The sequence below is a fragment of the Curcuma longa genome, chromosome 4 (assembly GCF_044706935.1).
Source record: "Curcuma longa cultivar G26 ecotype Majalengka, Jawa Barat chromosome 4, ITB_CL_G26_1.1, whole genome shotgun sequence".
In the NCBI taxonomy this organism is placed as follows: Eukaryota; Viridiplantae; Streptophyta; class Magnoliopsida; order Zingiberales; family Zingiberaceae; genus Curcuma; species Curcuma longa.
Genome location: NC_133864.1, coordinates 7,710,419 through 7,730,316, shown reverse-complemented (window position 1 = coordinate 7,730,316; position 19,898 = coordinate 7,710,419). Strand labels below are relative to the sequence as shown.

General features: G+C 37.1%; 3 protein-coding genes across 6 annotated transcripts; all 3 read right to left on the bottom strand.

Annotated features, from left to right (window-relative positions):
- Positions 1–1,559: 1,559 nt before the first annotated feature.
- Positions 1,560–2,191, bottom strand: LOC141828327 (large ribosomal subunit protein eL39-like). Its single transcript, XM_074715740.1, has 3 exons — positions 2,159–2,191; positions 1,957–2,060; positions 1,560–1,853 (listed from the first exon to the last, which is right to left on the bottom strand). The coding sequence occupies exons 1-3, from the start codon at positions 2,159–2,161 to the stop codon at positions 1,805–1,807; spliced, it is 156 nt and encodes a 51-aa protein (XP_074571841.1). The 5' UTR covers positions 2,162–2,191; the 3' UTR covers positions 1,560–1,804.
- A 560-nt stretch (positions 2,192–2,751) lies between these two features.
- Positions 2,752–13,428, bottom strand: LOC141828330 (E3 ubiquitin-protein ligase BIG BROTHER-like). 3 transcript variants are annotated; one of them, XM_074715745.1, is made up of 9 exons: positions 13,380–13,428; positions 13,003–13,088; positions 10,857–11,025; positions 10,307–10,538; positions 7,288–7,322; positions 5,477–5,521; positions 3,704–3,828; positions 3,186–3,294; positions 2,752–3,096 (listed from the first exon to the last, which is right to left on the bottom strand). In XM_074715745.1, exons 3-9 carry the CDS (start codon positions 10,980–10,982, stop codon positions 3,007–3,009), a joined length of 762 nt encoding a protein of 253 aa, XP_074571846.1. In that variant the 5' UTR covers positions 10,983–11,025; positions 13,003–13,088; positions 13,380–13,428; the 3' UTR covers positions 2,752–3,006. The 3 variants fall into 3 exon arrangements, with proteins under 3 accessions (XP_074571846.1, XP_074571847.1, XP_074571845.1); XM_074715746.1 differs by lacking the exon at positions 13,380–13,428 and having other exon boundaries at positions 10,857–10,933; positions 10,994–11,025; positions 13,003–13,173; XM_074715744.1 differs by lacking the exons at positions 13,003–13,088; positions 13,380–13,428 and adding an exon at positions 11,874–12,047.
- Positions 13,429–16,602: 3,174 nt separating this feature from the next.
- Positions 16,603–19,323, bottom strand: LOC141827513 (indole-3-pyruvate monooxygenase YUCCA2-like). Of its 2 annotated transcripts, none has more exons than XM_074714776.1 (4): positions 18,498–19,323; positions 18,163–18,411; positions 17,922–18,044; positions 16,603–17,143 (listed from the first exon to the last, which is right to left on the bottom strand). In XM_074714776.1, exons 1-4 carry the CDS (start codon positions 19,275–19,277, stop codon positions 16,937–16,939), a joined length of 1,359 nt encoding a protein of 452 aa, XP_074570877.1. In that variant the 5' UTR covers positions 19,278–19,323; the 3' UTR covers positions 16,603–16,936. The 2 variants fall into 2 exon arrangements, with proteins under 2 accessions (XP_074570877.1, XP_074570878.1); XM_074714777.1 differs by having other exon boundaries at positions 16,603–17,128; positions 18,498–19,039.
- Between the last annotated feature and the right edge of the window lie 575 nt (positions 19,324–19,898).

Genomic DNA, 19,898 nt, shown 5'->3' with positions numbered 1-19,898 from the left:
AAGTAACTTTTTATTTAAAAAATAATTTTGAACAATTTTATAAATTCAAAATGAATAACTTTAGCAAAGCCTCTTTATTAAAACATCCAGATGTATTCACTTTAGCCCAAACAAATACTAGTTTATTATATAAATTAATATAAATAAATTTAGGGGAAAAAATCATATCTTAGGTAGCAAAAACAAAATTTAACGCCAAGCTTATGTGCAAAAAGTAGAATTTTTTTTTCATAAAAATTACCGATGGCTAAGCATAATTAAACCTATTTTTAACATATTTTTATCATCACAAACCAAATTAAGGCAGCTATATTAATGTTATACATCATCCCATTAGATAAAATCACAATCTAAAATATATCACACAACATCTACACAGATTTATTCCAGAAAGCATTTCCTACCATTAAATGAAAGGAATAAAGGGCAGCCAAGTAAAGTACTCCAAGGATCCCAGAAAAAGATCAGGTCATATTAAATTTATGATACACAATTTTATCTTACATTGCAAGAAACTTTTTTCACAACTAATAATCCACCCACAAAATAGTCTCACTAATTTTTGTTTAGTTTACCACTTGTACAGTTCGTTAGCTTCCTCTGGCTGAAATTGGGAAGTCATAAAGGTTTAAAATCTCAATTTGCTATGGAGTTTGATTACTAACTAAGACTTTCATTTTAGGTTGGTGGCTACAAGGATGGAAAAGAAGAGGAAGCTTACTCGAAGATTTCAAGTTGCTGAAGGAGCTAATTGGCCAGAAGTGGGTCATAGCAACCACTTAAGTTCGTGTAAAGGGTCATTTAAGGAGCTCACAGCTCAAGCAAAGCTTGTGATGAGCACGCAATGCTCCAATTATGAAGCTCACAGCAAAGGCATAAGGCATGTACAAAGTTCATGAAGAAGGTGGAAGGCACAAGTAGAGCTCACAACAAAGGAAGAAAGCTGGAGCGGAGCTCACAGCGGAGTTGGAAGGCTCTGGCAGAACTCATGAAGAAGGTGAAAGGTTCTGGCAGAGCTCAGGCAGAGCACACAACCAAGAAGGAATTTTAGTGAGGAAGATAAAACTACAAAGGACTTATCCACTCAGGTGTTGGAGTTTCAAAGCTTTTTCTGTGCCATCAGCACGAATGGAACAAAAAAAATCCTCCAGAGCAAAGGTAAAATAGGATCCAAGACCTTTACTATGCAAAGACAAGAATTTTACCAGTCATAGCTAAACTATAATCAAAACATCATTTCAAAGTCAAAATTGCACATCTAAGACATCCGAAAGAAATATCAACTAACTTGACAAGGAAAATGGGCTATACTGCATTACTAAGCAAGACGATAATAATAGTTTGTTAAATGAACTACCAAACAAGAAAACGTACTTTTTCTAACTTGAGCAATTGAACTAAAGAGCTGAACAAGACAGTATATTATTCTACTTTAAACTTCATTCAACAATGATGCACAATCTAACCCTTCAATTAAAGAATACTAATCGTGCATTTTCAATCAAAACAAATCCCATAGTAAGCAAGAATTCATTTAAAATATCGAGTGAATGATAGAATGCAGAAGGCTCCCAAACTACTGAACTTTTTAAATTAATAAATTAACTATCTGATTCAACAACATTCCCATACATAAAAATAAAATCAACTAACTGAGCACGCAAATATCCATATTGATCGCTGAGGACCAAAATTCAGCTAATGAACCAGGAACGAGATAGACTACCAGAGCAATACCAAGAATAATTGAGCAGATAAGGAAACATAAATGTTTCTTAAAGGTGAACCAGGACATACAGCGTCTTCAAAATCCTAGCTTTGTGCGGCGCCAGTGCCTGCGCTTGGCGTTATACCTAGCAAGGAAACATTAAAATAAAAAAAAGCCTGAGCAACTCGAAACTCAAAGAAATGAAGAGGCGTAATCAAAATAAGGAGAAGGGATGGAAAAGAAGGAACCTGATGGTGTTGCCGGTCCTCAAGCGGATCCAGTGGGGGATGGGGCGATTCTGGCGCATCTTCTTCGCCAGCTTCTGCTTGATCTTGAACGTCTTGTGGGACGGCTGCAAATACCATAAGTGTCACAAGGATTACAGCCTAGACGAAACGTAGAACGTTTCCCTGGAGAAGAAAACCTATCAACAAATGGGAAGAAAGATACCATCTTTCCTCTGCGGCTCCCTGTGCTCGACGAATGCGGTGCAAACCCTAGACAGTAAGCGATTATATAGTAGATCGAAAAGCAATGGGCCCTAATTTTGAAAGGAAATGGGCTCTAAATGGGCTGTAATTTTTGTGAGAAAGTGGGCTCTAACTTGGCCGTATAAGGTTGGTAACGATCATAATGCTATTGAAATGCTTTTAAAAAAGCTACAGTTTGTGAACTTTTAAGCCGTATTGTACTCGATACACACAAATATTAATGTGAAGGATCTTATTGGTTGAGTTCACCTATTTCAGTTGCACTTTCTTTGAATCACGGCCATTATATTTTAGAACAATCTCCCAAAGGAAGAAACTTGTTAGTTGCGCTTGGATTTTCCAGCTTCTATCTGATTGTTTCAATTTTGCCATATTATCACAGATAAGCAATTACCTTTGATTGCTGCAAGAAGAACAGACTCCTTCCTTTCTATCCCAATGGCTCGGACAACACGTTTGTTTATAGTCGAGATGGTCAGATCAAAGTTGTCAAGCAAGCTGAAACAAAGCACTTGGAGATTTCCATTACTGTGAATGCCGACCAATGTCCTAACTTGTGTATATATTGCTGGTAGAGGTAGCAAGTAGTTCCATGAAACGCATTTGTAGTAGTTATCAGTTCATACTCCAAATAACAAACAAGGAATCCTGACCTGATCGTTCTAACAATTATCCTATTGAGAATCTAGGACTGCATAGTTTGTATCATACAAGCTAAAGACAACCATGGAATCAGTCTTGTTTTGTTTGATTCAACTCCTGGGGAGATCAGGGTGTCAAAAAGGAGCAGCTTCTGCAACGGAATCGCTAACTACTTCCATGTGTTCCGCTAGGCATAAATCCTTGGTTCTTCGGTTCTTCCTCAATAGATACCTCGACAAAGCAAATTGGGCATGCCTATCTCACAGAAAATTATTCAGAGGCAGCAGTGGGGGGAAAAAAGTATAACATTGGTTGAAGAGGAGCTTTCTCGCCTGCCTACTGACCTTGTTTATACGAAGCCATTTTGTCACACAGGCAGAATGGTAAGCATGCTTGCATGGAAGTGTTGTTTGTCGATCACCTCTCTTGTATTTCATCTGGCATACAACACATCTGATACAACACAAATTAGATACGTCAGCAAATAATTCATATGACCGATAAGATGCATATACAAATATATACACAAACACAGCACGCACATGTCTGACTCCTGTAATCAAAGAACTGGCATGCTAAAGCCTTCAAAAAATTTCAATTATGGCATACACTCGTACCCAACCAAAATAAGCGGCAAATAGCCTAGAGTGAAATGGTATAACCTTGCTTAATTAGTTGCCAGAGACTAAGAAAAACATTTCCAATGTCATATTGCCATTCATTATCAGAAGTTTACACTGTCACTTCGGGCCAAAATCAACAGACTAAACTGAAGAAAAAAGTTCAATATATTTAATTTAATGATGATAAATTGATAAAAGATACAATATTTAATATGGGTACTTGAATAAACAATACTTACCTCTCTTGTGCTTTCTTTCTAGAAAATAATCTACTTTTATATTTCGTGACAGGAAGCGAAGCAATTTGTTCTTGAGTGAGACCGCGGCTTTGTGTTCCAATTGCCTCACCCAACTCCAGCAATTCCTGAATAAGAGGCAAAATTGCAATAAGTAAATTGTAAGATTTCAACATGATAAGGGAAAAAGGCTTACTAAGACTATCAGGGGGTTAGATATGATTTAACTGTTCATTATGGATACCAGATAAGTCGCCCTGAAAAGTCCAGTAGCAAGTTTGCTGCTGGCATTAAACGAGAGTCAGATCCGTGATAATTTTTTCACATACCAGAATATTGTGCCAACGTGGAAATTTAGTTTAGGTCCAGTGTTTAGTTTTTTTCTCCCCGCTTTACAAAGAACCATCAATAGAAAATCAAAGCCTACTTCAAAACCAAGGGGATGTATATAAAGTTGAATAGGAGGATATTTGGAAGTATGGGGGGTATTCTGGGGACTACGGAAGAGGTGGGGAGGTCATTCAAAGAATGCAGAAGTTGGTCCAAATGTAAGCCATTGGAACATATTTGATCTCCAGCTAAATAATTTATGCCCACAGCCTTGAACCAGCTTCCTCTGCTTGACAAGGAGTTGGAATATTCCATCCTGTCCTGCTCATGGGGATCAACAGATTCATCTTTTGAATTGATTTGGCTGATGTACATCTCATGGTTATCTTACGCAGGGGTGTTGGATGGTATCCATTATCCAGAAGGTCATCTCTGGTCGATAGGTTGAATTTCAGTGCAAGCACAAAGCTGGTGTCTACCAAAGAAAAGTGCCATCTCTCTGATCATGGCAGGGAAGAATTGGCCAGCTCATACGATGTTTAACATTAATACAAATAGGAATTCAATATAATGATAATAATCTTTAAAAATAATATGAATATATAATTCATAACAATATAGCGTTTGTATTATATTGATAGAACTTGTAAATATTGTCAATCTTATAAATATATTGATGCATTAACATTAATACAGCTTTAATTGTCATCATCATCATCATGCCGTCACTACTCCAATTATTCAAGTCAGCTAAATGAATTTTATCCCTTTGATTGAGCTATATGCACAGCTATATCATTAGTAAGATTAAAATTAATTAAATCATTTTTATTACATTTATGAATATTTTCTGCATTAACCTTCCACTCTTCTATTACACCTTCCACACTAACATATTTATTCTTCTATTAGATGCCTTTGAATATGTCTCGTACCATCACACAATCAATCTTCTCTCATTTTATTGACTATTGGTGCTATACCATATAATGAATACTAATTCAGAAATCAAAGTATAACAGAATATTAGGACATCTAGCGAATTTATGAAAAATTTAAGCATCTACAGCGGCTCTAATTTATCCAATTAATTTAATGACTGTCTACTTTAGCAGAGACATCAGCTAGGTTGAAGCAATTGATCCTATCAAGTATTTTGAAGCAGAGTTGCTTCAACATATAGACGCCTTAGATTAGATTGCATGTTTTTATCCTAAAATTATAACAGGGTAAAAAAATATGAACAAATAACAAACAGATGGAGATTACCTTGTACACAAGTCAAAAAATAGAAACAAGCATTAATCTTTCGCATTCAAATTCTATTTCACTGAATCACATTCACACAGAATCTTCAAAGATAATAAAAATGGAGCATGTGCGCCAACTACTACTTAGACTCCAGAAGACAAAATCATCAAGGGATGTGAGAAAATAAATGCAAACCTCATATGTCATATTATCAGGGTCAACATTGTCTTGCCAAAAGACCTATCACAATTTAAGAGAAAAAATAAGCAACCTAAGATGCATAAAATAATGCTGGCAAGTGAATAATTTGCATCAACCAGAATATTGATTACACAAAAATAATGTGAAGAAATGCAAAGTCAAATTCAGATTGTGTATTAACCTGTTCTTCATTGGCAATAAGAATGGAACAGATATTGGCAAGAAAATATTAATGAAATGGGTCAAGAAATAATCCTAATGCCAGGAAGAAAAGGCAACAGAGATTTCTGGGCACAAACAAAATTTTGTACTAGAGAAAGTATAGAAAATCAAATCAATTTATTTGGTGAGCCAAGTACTCATTAGAATAGGGAATCAATTTATACACAGTAAGCCTTTACTTTTTGGGTATTGCCAGATTCACTGTTTATTCTTCTAAGCATAACACTGTGTCTATCTCATGAATTGTGACTACACTACGTGAGGATATGAACAGCTTGTAGCAAAATGCATTCTCATATGAAGTTTACAAGTTTTGATGACTAACAGCTGTAACATGTACACCAAACACTAACATCCAGTATCGACTGGATCGGAAGCTCATATACCTAAAGATGGCCTAATTAAGACCAGTAAGAGATATGATGAGAGATTAGTTTAACATCAAAAAATGATGGGGCTAAAAAGGCATCCTTGGACGGTTAGTAGTATCTTCTGCATCATTAAATAAAAATCATTTTTCATAAAACTAAAACAGTGCATCTAATCAAGCAATCTTCTAATCAATATGGTAGGTGAACGTAGCAGATTAAAAAAAGGCAATAACAAAAAATTCAGTCAAAAGACATCTGCTACGTCTGTTATAGAGTACAATTTTGGATCGTGAAAATGGTTTGCAACTTTACAATATCTGGTCAAAGAGTAATATTTAGATATACAAGATAACAAAATTACATCTCACCTTCATCCTGTAATACTTATTTGAGTATGAGCGTTAAGTAGCAAGACAATGATCCTCATCATCTTTTAACTCATATATGAAAGGCAATCCCAATAGCATTTACCTTACCAACAAATTTTTGTAGCCTTTTCATGATCTCAAGGTGTATGATCCTCTTATAACTAAAAATGGCATTATCATATCATTATTGTCAGATGAGATATTGAGGATATATTCAACTACTTCTATTGAGAAGTATCACATTGTGTTTTCTTTTATTTATCAAAACCAATCTATGCCAAAATTAAACACATCTTCCATTCTTCACTGCCACATTCTTTCAGCTTATTATTTCAGTAAATGAGAGGAGCAAGTTTACAATACTAGCTTTTTCAATGGAATCCATGCCCAATGCATCAGAGCCATCTATGTATGTTAACCCTCGACAAGTTAAATCAGATGAGATTACTAGGAGTTCCATGCAAATTTGGCAACCAATTAGGATTTTCCTGTAACTATATTCAAACAAAGACCAAGTCAAAGGCATGCATCAATCAGGTTAAGAATGATAATGCAATAAATTTTTCTTTGGTTAAGAAAGATAGGATACAACCAAAAATCTAATATTGAAAAAGTAGCACTACAAGCACAAAAATGAAGAAAGGAGTCATAAAGTTTATTGTTCATCGAATTTATTTCAACAGCTTATATTTCCGATCAATCTGTTTATGTAGTTATACAACAAGCATTCAGGAGAACGTACAGAAGCAGAGATACTTGAAAAAATAATAATTAATTATGTGACTGTGTTTTGCATTATTCAATTGTTGACAATTTTAGTGGATGCATTGGAAGCACTTTGCACCTGAGAACCAATTCCATTTTGTTGTACTTGAACACCTGAAAATAAACAAAGGAAAAAATATTAGTTTCTAGCAACAAAAAAAAAAATCAGAAAGAAAATAAAAATATAGCAAAGATGCTAGTATAATACCTATCGACTACATATTTGATAAGGGACTAAATTGTTAAATCACATATAACTATTGATTTCAGGTATATTACTCTTTTGTCAAGATGGAGCCAAGATAGTGATGTTCATTTCATTATACAAAATAGAAGTCCGATAAACAAATAAGATCAATTAAGATATTTGACAAAAATACTAAAGATGAAATCTTAGTGTGACGGTTGGGATAGTTGATGATGCAACACTATGACTAAAATTGCAGACCATCATCAAAAGAGACTTTGGCTGAGTCAACCTAATCTTTAGTCTTCTTCCTTAACTAAAATTAATTTGTGAAAAACATTTTCAGGGAAAATAAGATGAGAAAATTATTTTCCAATGTTTGGCCCAATTAAACAAATGGCATATTTGAAAAGTTACCCTGTCCGAACCATACCAACACACCTGGCCTAGTCAACCCACTTGGATCGCATGGCCCATCTTGCCATACTAGACCAACCCAACCAACCATTAGACCAACCTGCCTGACCCAATCGGCCAGCCTAGGCCACCCTGCCAACTTGCTAATCTAAACCTACCAACCAGCCCGCCCACCAACTGACTTAGCTTACCAACCCGTTGATTCTAATTAGAGTCTAATGAACCTACCTAGCTAGCCTAGGCTACCCGTCCCACTTAAGCCACTTAGTTCATCAAGTCCAATCAAAGTGACCAAATACCTAGATGTGATTGAAACTCTCGGCTCAACCTGCTTGCTCTGCCTAGCCTATTCAACCTACCTGGATCGATCGATCTACCTAGATGAGGGAAGAAGTGGAAGTTTGCAAATAAGTTTCACTCTAATTCAAAGGAAGACATTTTTCCTAAAATAAAATGCCTACATTTTTCATTGACCAAATCATTGACTACGATGTTCCATGACGCCAAACACTAGAAAATCCTGGAAAACATTTTCTACAAAACAAACAAAGTGAGGAATTATGAGAGATCGCAAAAAAGAGATGTCATGATTTCAATATCTACTTTTTGACAATGAGTTATAGTGGAGAGAGACCAAGAATCTGACCTATACAAGGGGATGTCAGACTTAAGGATAATAATAATTTAGCATCCACTCAAGCAAGGATAAATGTGACAGTGGAAGAGTCATAATGACTAATTTGCGTTTGAGATTGCAAGTGATCAGTAGATTAATAAAAGTGATGTAGAGGAAAGTAAAATTAGAATTTACTCTGAGAGAGAAGATATGCCAAATGAAGACTGTGTAAGTGGATAAGAAGTAGAGTCTATCCTCCACTTCAAGGGAAGAGAGAGTTAACATCTACTTGGGAAATGCCAAATGAGGACTCTATTTCCAATTATTTCACTAGGATGGAGAAATGAAAGGAGATATAAACTGAAACAAGTCATTGACTTCAAGAGAGAAGAACTGTTAAAAGAAATGGGCAATGTCTAGCCTTATCTCAAATCACGTAGATAGTGATAGCATTAAAGGAAAAAAAAATTAGAAGGAGAAATTAGAATAAAATAAAACTTAGCCATAGTATAACCTGAGGCAAAAAGTAAAAAGGAAGACTTCAGTCAAAAATAATGAAGATTGAAGAATGTTGTGTCTTATTTTAAAAAATAAAAATAAAAACACAATTTTTAGTTCCCTTATTTCCCTTTTTGGAAATGCATCGCTATATTTTTGGGGGATTTGATATGAGCCTTATTTGGGCCTTGCTTGGAGGGGAAACAGACCCTGGACTTAGCTTGAGGAAGGGGAAAAATCTTAGCCGAAATAGAAAAGTGTAGCCATTGAAATGTTGGTGAAGACATGTACAGATCAATCACAAAGGTGAAGATAGAGACAGATCTTTGTCATGGAGGTTGAAGACTTTTCACAAAGGCGAAGACATCGACATCATCCCATGCAATGTCATAGACCTCTTTGTCTTGGGTGATGAGCTAAGTGTCAATGGAGGATGTGTTCAAACAATGGAACTCATTGTCAATACGATTAAAGGACCTATGGGGATTGCCAAACTTTGAGAATCAATTGATGTTAAGAACCATGGGGTCACAGGCTAGAGCTAGAGTATGGCATTACTTGTGAAGGCGGCAAAATAGGTGCATGATGACATCAAGGTGTTGACGTGAAGGGTAGCCAACAAAGGAGGCTGGAAATGCCAATTTGAAGATGCATGTTAAGTTGAAGGAGGAATGACAAGTAAGGTCACCTCACAAGAGAACTGGAAAGAAGTAGAAGTTGTAGATTGTAAGATCTTATTATAGTTTCAACCAAATCTAGAGAATGAAGTCCTCAAAGAGTAAAAAAAAAAAAAACTAAACAAATATTCAGTCTAACAAATAACAAATTAAATCAAAATTTCACACAAATGGAAATTTATGCAATCTCCAAAAGTTGGGATAGGAAAAATCACAAGATTGCTCCTCTTCCCATTGATTGAGCCATTGAGATCCTAACCTCCTAGTTTATCTTTAAATCTTATCAAATTCAAAGACACAGTAAGTACCACGATCATGAGTTTGATACTCATCTCTCTCTCTCTACTTATTTTCATGTAATTTCTATCTTTTCTCTCCAATGAGTGCTACTCTGCTTTCGTGTATTCTTGTCATGACCTAAGCCTAACTGGGATTGCTTGTGATAAGAATATAACCTTTGCTTGCAAGATAATAAATAACTCAGTTAGATAGATTCATCAAGTTTAAGCATTTGAAAAATGGTAGCTCAATGTGTTGAGTATATTGGATGCTTTCATTGCTAAAATGGAGATAAGAACCTCTCTTGGTTTACATGGTATATAAACTCAATTAGCCATTATATCATTGATATGTTTGGCTTTAACATTTGTTTCATCAAAGCCCTTAGCATATAAAGGAAAGTAATATGAAAGTAAGTACTTACGTTCCTCGGATCCAAAATTTCTATTTGCATAATCATTTCCAAATCGAGATTGCCATGCTGAATCTAGGTTGTTTGAAACTGCAGGGTTCTCTGATGCTCTTCTAGCCTCATCCAATCGTTGTGTATAGTCATTGATCTCATAAGTGTGGCTATAGTCATAATAGGAGCCAGTAGAAGAGCTAGAAAATCCATATTTATATGGATTTATGTACATAGACCAGTAACTATTCCCCTGCAATATAAACCACACATACAGTTTCTCAAATTGAAATTTATAGATATTTGATGAATGGAGATTTCCGATTCTTCTATAAATCACAGTTCAATAAGCTATGTCTCATACTTGATGATTAAATGTTCAGATGAATGTCACATAGGCCTCAAAAAGAAAGGTTCAAATATTTAATTATCTGTAAGGTAGAATTGCGCAATGCTAAGTCATAAATCAGAAGAGTCAGCAGAAGCACCATGGCAAGTATTAAGGAACTCATTACTCAGTTATACATATAAATTCATAAGCATGAAGAAAGAATAAAATCCTAAAGATTACCTGTTCATGCAAAGCTTCCGCAAAGGTAGCATCAGCCTGGGCATATGTTAGCCCTTCAAACAAATCCATAAAACTTTCTGTTACAGTGTAAGGAAAACCAGCATTTATATAATGAATATCCTCCATTTGCTGATTACCATGTATTACTCTTGGTGTTCAATCATCCACACTAACCAAAAAAGATACACAAAAAAGAATAAGAAAATTTAAAAAAAATGGTGAAGAACAAATTCAACACTAAAATAAAATGTAACATAGCAAATTTCACAAACAACATGGTTGGCTCAATTTTATAAACAAATGATAAAAAAATGTTAACAGTGATAACTGTCAATTTATCCAAAAGCTCAAGCTTTCTGGAAACTGATCATTCTACACAAGCATATTCTGTAGACACACAGGCCACCAATGCAGAATCTTCTTCTATGGTACCATACTAAGTTGACCAACTAATCATTTACCTCATAAACATTCGCTTTTCAGAAAGAAATCAATCGATACGTTTATATTTTTAACATACATTAAAACCAACTTTAAATACAAGAAAGAAGCTAAAGAAAAGGACTGCAATCAGGATCAAGCGTCTACTAAGGAAACAAGTGGTTGTCTACTTCAAGGAACGCCTGACCAAGTAAAGCAAAAACATATTTCCAAGTTAGCGCTGCTTCTTTCCAGCATCTAGCATTTAATTTAAACGCATGTTAGCTGAGCTAACTTAATCAGAACCATGTTTCGAGTAGGATAATTATTTGCTATTGCAAAACAAAAAAAAAAACTTGGCGGAGAAAATCCTAATGTCCGTCAACAGAATCCCAAGCAAAGCCCACGAACACGACTCACCCACATTCCACATTGTCTACCGTACCTTGGGAATCTCAATCTACATCGAGATCAAGGACAATAACCAATAAAAAACAGATCAGTTTCATGAGAAAGAAGAAAAGGTTCCTGCAGCCATCTATTCAAGAAAAGAAACAATATCACGACAACCATGAAGGGTGAAGCGAGCATCCGCACCTCAGTCCAAAGCGATCGCCTCAAATGAAGGCCAAGGAACCAAACGACGAAGGAAGAAGACGGAAGAAGCAGGTAGACCGGCAATGCCGATGGATTTAGCAGAACATCCGTGACGAATGGGAGAAGAGAGAAGGGTTTGGTCGTCGGGGGCTCATTCACCCCTCCGTCCTTTCTCTTTCCTCTCTCGCTAGCTCGCCACGCAGCAATTTGTTTTCCTCTCTTTCTCTCTCCCAAAAAAAATTTCCTGCGTTTGTAAATTTCATTTTTGTCCCGGAAAAATGAAAATTCGCTTCAATTTGCAAACTCCACCCGGGATTTTGAGGAATCAAAATATTTCTCAAAGTGAAAATGCGGATGCATTGGATTTGACAATAAATTTTTTTATTTTGCCCCTGGAGAAAGGTGCAGCGGCAAATTACTCGGCCCAGAGCAGCGCACTTCCGATTGAAAGTTTTTATGAAATCGAATTGAAATTAATCGGAATTGAATATTTAAATTATCAAATATATATTATTGGATTTGGATGTATATCGGGCCTGATAGGCCCGCTTATGGCCCAAGTGAATAATAAAAGTTTCCCAACCACCTCACTTGTTTGAATTTGGACTAAGCAGTTAGAATTGAATCCAATTAAATCACCTAGCCTCGATCAACCAACTCACTTGGGCCATTTTAACCTACACTGACCACTGAAGTAAATCAAATAAAGATTTTTGTTGGATTGACACTTGGCACAAACAAAAAATATATCTAAATAAATCAGAAATTTCTATAAAATAAGGAAGATCAGACAGGTTTATTCATTCAATAAATAAAGGATGAAACAAGATAAATTACTTGTAATAAATTTTAGCATGAATGGAGCGGAAAAGAACAAATTATAGTTCATAAATTGTAAGAGTCCATTTGTCTTTTTATATATGCATGTCATTTTCAGAACTCATTCAGCTCATGCATTTTCATCGGAAAATGAGTTTGCAAATCATCTGTTTTCCTATTATTTTGACAATAAATAAAATTCATGCTATAAGTGCCTTATGCATAAAACTCATATATAAATATTATTATTAATTATTATTAATTTAAATTTTATACACAAATAAAATAGTTGATAATATGCGGATAATACCTTCATGCTGATCTTTGTCCAATATCCAAGGGCATTACCAGGAGTTGTATTTCTTGTTGGCTACTATAACAGCTCACTGCTCTCTGCTGCAAAACCAATGGCATTAAGGTTGCTTTCAGGAGGAAGAGCGTGAGTGAAAACGCCCATCAACAGCCATGTAGCTTTCATAACCCTTTTCATGGCTTGAAAAAATGACAAAATCCTTATTGCATGACTTTCTATCAAAGCATATGCAGAAAAGAAGCAATAATGCCAACAGAAACATGCTCAAAGACATTTCAGCTTTTAGTTGGAATCATGCATTGATGTGCAGTGATGTAATTGGCATTATGGACAAAGTTGTAAGGATAAGATCGCAAGGGATAGTGAATACAAACTGGCTGAGCTAATAGTCTGAAGGTTGCTTGTCTTAGTCTTGACTATTCCTTTTCCTGCTGATAAAGGAGTTGGTCTTGGTTTCAATGCTAGGAAACAGGGATGGCAACTTGATGATCACCCAGCAGAAATGGCATCGGAGTCAGTATTTTTAAACCGGAGTCCGATCAGCCAACTCAGTAACTGAAATCCAGAAATCGAAACACACAATGGTTCAGGTTCACGACCTGTCTAGTTTGAAACACTTCATTTTTCATTATTATTTTTTAATCCACGTATCCATTTCTTACGATCCGATTAATCCTGGAAGTGACTGGTTTATCCCCACGGAAGATAAATCGGAAAACGCAGATAGATCTTGATGAACGGTCCAACATTATACGTTTTTTCAAACTCCCCAAGTGTAATATGCTCTGGGTGATATTTGAACTTTCGTTACTAAAAAGTCCATCACCTCTCTTACCATTGCACCATAGTCCCAGGACCGTTTGAAACACTTCATAAAACATACAGTAAGTTGCATATCAAGAAATCAAACTTTGTTTGGTTTTGCAGGATAACTAGACTCATCCATCATACCAGAAAGTAAAACAAACTAGCTTTTGTGACAATGAATCATCAGAGTGGACTGGAAGGATGCAGTTCAATCATTCAGTGGCGTATTTGACTAGTAATGGAGATTGTGACTTGGAATAAAGATAGATGATGGTCCTTTCAGATCAATGGTCTAGGTATAATGGATGCAGTTGAGAGATTGACTAGAGAGCTACAGGTAGAAGCTCGGAGAAGATATTTTTTCAGACTACAATTTCCAAGTAATTCTATGGTCTTCCTTACTTTGGTTGCGATCAATTTCCTTGGTAGGTTAATGACTAAAGATTGTAGTAGATAAGTATAATGGCAGTAATGGAATAAGCACAATTTATCGTTGATTCTGTAACATCGGTCAATTTGTAGCGTGTTAGTTATGGATAGATCACCTATCAAAATCACTCCAACTCAATAATGCTAGGAGGGATAGGATGAAAAGATTCTCAAGCACACATGTTGAAACTTAACCAAAGCTGATGACTTGGAACCTCAATCAAGACTGAAACATTTGTTTTTTATCGCGTGCGATCCTGTCAGCAATGGAAGAGATTGATAGTCACATGGAAAAAGGATCGCATGTTGAACTAACTTGTCCTTATCACCAGCTTGAGGATGACAATAAGTCTAGACAGTCGGTAATAGATCTTCTACTGATCACAACTTAATTCTACACAAGCTTGGCCAACACCTAATCCTGTTGGATTTTTACAAAATTCCCGGCAGCATTAACACTCATGCTCTCGTTCCATTGGTTTTATAGTTCTCTTCCAGATTAAATTGTTCTGCTATCTTCGTTACAAGGTTTTGAAGGTGGCCTTTAAAGCCATATGCAAAAATTGATGGTTTTAGAGAGGAGAGGAGCAAAAAAGACTAAAGAAGATTTAGGGGGAGAAGTTGTTGTCTTGATGCATGCTTCTATATTTACAATAGCCAATAATACATCTTTAGTTTATGAGGGTAAAGCAATGTCGTTATAACTCACCCAATAAGGGTAACCGAACCTACAGATTAAGACATTCAAATAGTTTTTCAACTCACCCAATAACTCTCTATATTTAGAGTAGTAATCTATCACCATCATCGCCTCTTAGCTCAAAGCAGTGATCATAATCTTAATTTGATTGCCTCTAGAGCTGTTCCTTGGGAGAAGCATTCCATCAGATGACCCTATAACATTTTTGCCTCTTTACCAATAGCATAGTCCTATTTTCTTTGTCAAAGTCAATTGTTTTCTTCCCTCCCTCTCACAGCTTTAGTATACCCTGTAAAATCTGATAGTTTTGAGGAGAGGAGAACAAAAAGTTGCAAAGAGGAAGAAATTTTGATGACCTTGTAGGCTTGATATCCTCAAAGATCAAAATGCATGATATATTCGTTTACATTAAATGTGAATGTATTAAGTAAAGTGATTAAGGGTTTGTTTGGTTCATGATTTTTGTTTCAATTTTTTATTTTTATGAAATGAATAATGTGAAAAGTGAAAACACCTTCCACTTTTTAAGCTTCTGTTTAGTAAAAGTAAATTATATATGGAATTAAAATATTGATAATTATATGGTTGATTATTAATAATATGTTATACTATACTAATAATTTTATTGTATTACAAAATTATAACATAATAATGCGTATTATATTATCTTACATTATTATATATCATATTATATAATAACATTATATTGTACAACAACAACAATAATAAACTCACTAATAGTTGATAGTAACAAATTTAAATAATAGTAAATAACAATAGTTCATAATCTAATATAATAATAACACATTTTATTTGAATAAATTTGTGATTCTGGATTTAACTTTTTAAAAATTAAAGATAATATTTCAGAAAAGTATTATTTGTTCTCTATTATTCAAGATGCACTTTTTCATCTTTTAATATTTTATTTTTTTTTAAAAAAATCAAGTTATCAAACATATTCTCAAAAAAAAAAAATCTTAACATAATGAAAAATTGAAACTGGGTGAAGATAGATTACTTGTCTATTTAGGGTTTACAGACCAATTATTTGACCATTTAGGGTGACTAACAGGATGGCTAACTTGAACATATAGGATGGCTATCAGTGGATTTGTTTATCCCCCATGATATACGATACAATAAAAGTGATAATAGGTACCGAGCAAACATATCAACTCATGATGGACTGTGGCATTATATTAATTTAATTTAACAAGATGATGATTTGGTGCAACATTTAAAAAACTTCATATTTATAGACTTGTGTCAAGAGAATACATCTTTGTATTCGCACTAAAAATATGACATGAATATAAAGATATATAGAAGAGAAATTATGGGATCATATACTTGCGTGAAGAGAAAATTCAACATGAATTTTACCTCTGCAAGTTTATTTTTGGTGTTTACATCCTCTCCACACACACACCAGAACACTCACTTTTATATGAGTACTTATGATGCCAGAACATTCTACGAAAGAGACAACAACAATGTTAGTTCTGCCACAGACTTGTTATCCAAAGTAATTAGGCACCTGAATGCAACATGTTGAGGGATCGACTCACCATGTAGAAAAAAGAATGAAGTTTATAGACATCTCAATGTGGCAGGGAGAGTTATACTTATGACAACAGCATCTTAGTTTGCAAAAGAAATTTCTACAAGTTATAAATATAAAGAAACTGGGGATGAACATTTAGTTACAAACAACAATATTTGATTTGGAAGTGTATACACACTACCCAACTACTCAGTTTTCTAGATTGATTTGTTGTCTACGTGCGAGCTGCAAGTTATCTAGACTCCAACCTTTTAGTGAGTTGGCTATACAAAGAACTCCCAAAAATGGCCTAGTAGACTTAATTTTGTTTCTTCTTTTTAATACCTCTATCCAGACCCATAAACAAAGGAAGGCCAATTCCCAGTTGTACCACAAGAAACATGATCAATAGAGTGTATCAGGGTTTTGGGGGAACTTGTGCCTGATATTTACAGCTCCAAGGGATTGGCCTTCGTATTCCATTGGCTGGCTATGTCCTCTGCTATCTTGTTGGCATCCATGGAAGCTCCCAACAACCCTCTCCTTGTGAAACCAGTAGCATAGAGTCCATTCTTTCCTTTCCAATTATGAGGGAAGGCAGTCTTAGGAAAGCCATCTTTCTCGCTGAAGAAATCCTCCTCCTTGTGATATGCAAACTCACAGTGAGATACACGGAATTGTTTTTTGTCCTTCTTTTATAATAGTATTAAGTATTAACAATCATGGATATATACACTAACATTATAGTAGATCAGGCCAAGTTTGATAGCAGAGTTTGAATTCTTCTTAGAGAATAAGTATATGAAGGGAAGATTTGTTAATCCAGAATGATTGTGAGAAAGCTAATTCTACACTAAGTATTATACAATGACTGTACCAAATGAACAGTTTTTGTAAGCTCAAATTAATTTAATGAACCTGACAAACAATTATGCTCTCTTTTGTCTGCTGTTGTGGGCCATTTTGATACCCCTTCCACACAAATAGCATGTGGTGGCAAAATGCAGGTGATTGTCATGATTATAGAAGTGATAATATGGTTGGATTTATGTGCAGGACCAGAGTCACTATCAGAGTTATTACGAGTGTTCTCTCATATGTATCGCCTTCAATGCCCATACTTACACATTACTGCAATAAATAGACCGTGTATCTCCTAGGGAGTTAAAAAAGATATTTTTTTTGCCTTTGATGGATGAGCCATTGGCTCAATTCTACCTACATGTCTATCCTTGCAGGCATTTTCGCAAACAACCTCATTACTATCCTTAGATCAGTTCCACAAATGAGTCTAAAGGTGATGTCACTTTGTTCCATCAATTCTCTTTATTCCTCATTTTGCAATCTTAGCAGACAAGTTAATAGAAGTGACATTAAATGTATGAACCCAAATTACAGAATGAAAAATGTTGGTTGGTTTGTCTTACTATGCACCTTGAGCCAAGAAGTGACATTGCTCTTGTAGCCTGTCGCCAAGATGATGGAGTCAAATTCCCGGTGTGTACCATCCACAAACTCTGCCCCTCTGCTTGTGTACTGGTTCACATCAGGGACCACCTGCACAAAACCCTAATCTTAACCTCATCTGAAGTACTGCGACCATTGCGAATCAGTGAGAAAGAGACGACGATTTGAAAAACTTCGATTCTGTAAAGCGATTTGGGAGGGGAAAAACCTTGATTTGGCCGCTTTTGATCTTGGCGAAGGTGCCGACGTCGAGCACTGGAGTCTTGCCAGTGGCGGTTTTGAGCTCCAGAGGGCCGCGCGATGGCCGCTTGATCCCGTACTTGCCGGTGTCGCCCAAGACGAGCCTGGCGATCGAGAGGAGGATGGCGTCTGCCGCTTTAACGGGAAGCCACTTGAGCAGAAAGATGGAGAGCCCGAAGGTGGAGATTCCAAATATGTCCCTCGGCAGTATGTGCAACTGTCGGAAGTGGAACGATTAATTAATTAGAGGATAATCAACAATTAATCTTTAATTAATGAGGAAGACCAAGATAAGCAACTGGCCTTATCTCTTACGACCATGGAGACATTGGCATCGTTGTCGCAGAGGTCCAAGGCGACCTCCATGCCGGAGTTACCGCAGCCCACCACGAGGACCCGTTCGCCACGGTGCTCGTCCCCCTTGGCGTAGCCGCTGGTGTGCAGCACCTTGCCGAGGAACGCCTCCACGCTGATGGTCTCCGGCCACACCGCCTCCGCATTCTCCCCCGTCGCCACCACCAGCCACCTCGACACGAACTCCCAGCCGCCGCCTCCGCCGTCGTCAGCCACGGCGGAGGCGGCGGCGGAGCGGACTCGCCAGAAGCCCAGGGATGGGTCGTACTCCGCTTGCGCGACCTCGACGCCGTAGAACGGCGCGAGGGCGAAGTGGTCGACGTAGCGGTCGAGGTAGTCGACGAACTGCTGGCGGGTGGGGTACTCGGGAAGCTCCGGAGGGAAGGGCATCAGCGGCAGCGCGCAGTACTTCTTCGGGAGGTGGAGGCGGAGGCGCTCGTAGGTGCGCAGCTTCCACGACGACGCGGCGCAGCGCTCCCTCTCCAGGACCAGCGCCGGCACGCCTCTGGCCTTGAGGCACGCGGCGGTCGCCAGCCCCGCAGGCCCCGCGCCCACGATCAGCGGCCCCGGCAACCACACCTGCTTCACACTCGACTCCACGACCGCGCCACACGGCCCGTACACCTTCACCTGCAGCACCGGTGGCGGCCGCAGCTGCTCCTCATCCCCTCCCTCGCCGCTCCGCAAACCCGTCATATAAATGCCCCAAACTACAACTCGATCCTGCATGCACAAGGAGATAGATTATATTCCCAGAAACGACGAAGCAGAGATCTGCGGGTCAGTTTGTGGACGCTGCCGGACTACTGTTCGCATGTCTATATATATAAGAGGCAGGAAAGGGGCTGTTGTTCTTCCATTATGGGCGAGAAAGAGTAGTTCTAAAGAACTGGCCAAGATACTCGAGCCGATCGCATTTTGGCGCTTGCATTGGAATAAAGAGGCTAAAAAACAAAACAGAGGAATAACACTGGACGTCAAAAAGATGGAGGAGCTTCACCCTGTGAGGGACCAAACTAGTTTCTCCATCCGATCCCTCAACATGCATGCAATCGATCATCCCTTTTTTTTATTATTATTAGGTAAATGTTACGGAGAAATTTAGATGCATCCAAAAGATCAACCCAGTTTAAATACCGATGACGAAACCCATCAAACCCATAACGAGTCATTCTTTCTTTGAATATTCCATGTTCAAAGATCATGAACCTCATACCCCCTCCTCTCTTGAAAAGGATAAATCCCAACTAGCCCTATTGACTATCTCTGGAGTGACCGGTCTAGTCCCACAGAAGTTTCCCATCGACCACCAAGAGTAAATCGGGAAATGCACACAGCGGCCAGCCCAGA

Bases quoted from the DNA above. Each gene is read 5' to 3' on its own strand.
- LOC141828327 (XM_074715740.1), bottom strand. The intron at 1,854-1,956 runs GTTCCTTCTTTT...TTTCCTTGCTAG, and splicing joins AGGACCGGCAACACCATCAG to GTATAACGCCAAGCGCAGGC.
- LOC141828330 (XM_074715745.1), bottom strand. From the start codon at position 10,982: ATGGAGGATATTCATTATATAAATGCTGGTTTTCCTTACACTGTAACA. The intron at 5,522-7,287 runs GTGCAAAGTGCT...AAATTGTGATAG, and splicing joins AAAATGGAATTGGTTCTCAG to GTCTTTTGGCAAGACAATGT. The intron at 3,829-5,476 runs GTTTGCATTTAT...CCTCTTATTCAG, and splicing joins CTGATAATATGACATATGAG to GAATTGCTGGAGTTGGGTGA.
- LOC141827513 (XM_074714776.1), bottom strand. From the start codon at position 19,277: ATGCAGGATCGAGTTGTAGTTTGGGGCATTTATATGACGGGTTTGCGG. The intron at 18,412-18,497 runs GCCAGTTGCTTA...CACTTCCGACAG, and splicing joins CCATGGTCGTAAGAGATAAG to TTGCACATACTGCCGAGGGA. The intron at 18,045-18,162 runs GTTTTTCCCCTC...GGTTTTGTGCAG, and splicing joins TCAAAAGCGGCCAAATCAAG to GTGGTCCCTGATGTGAACCA.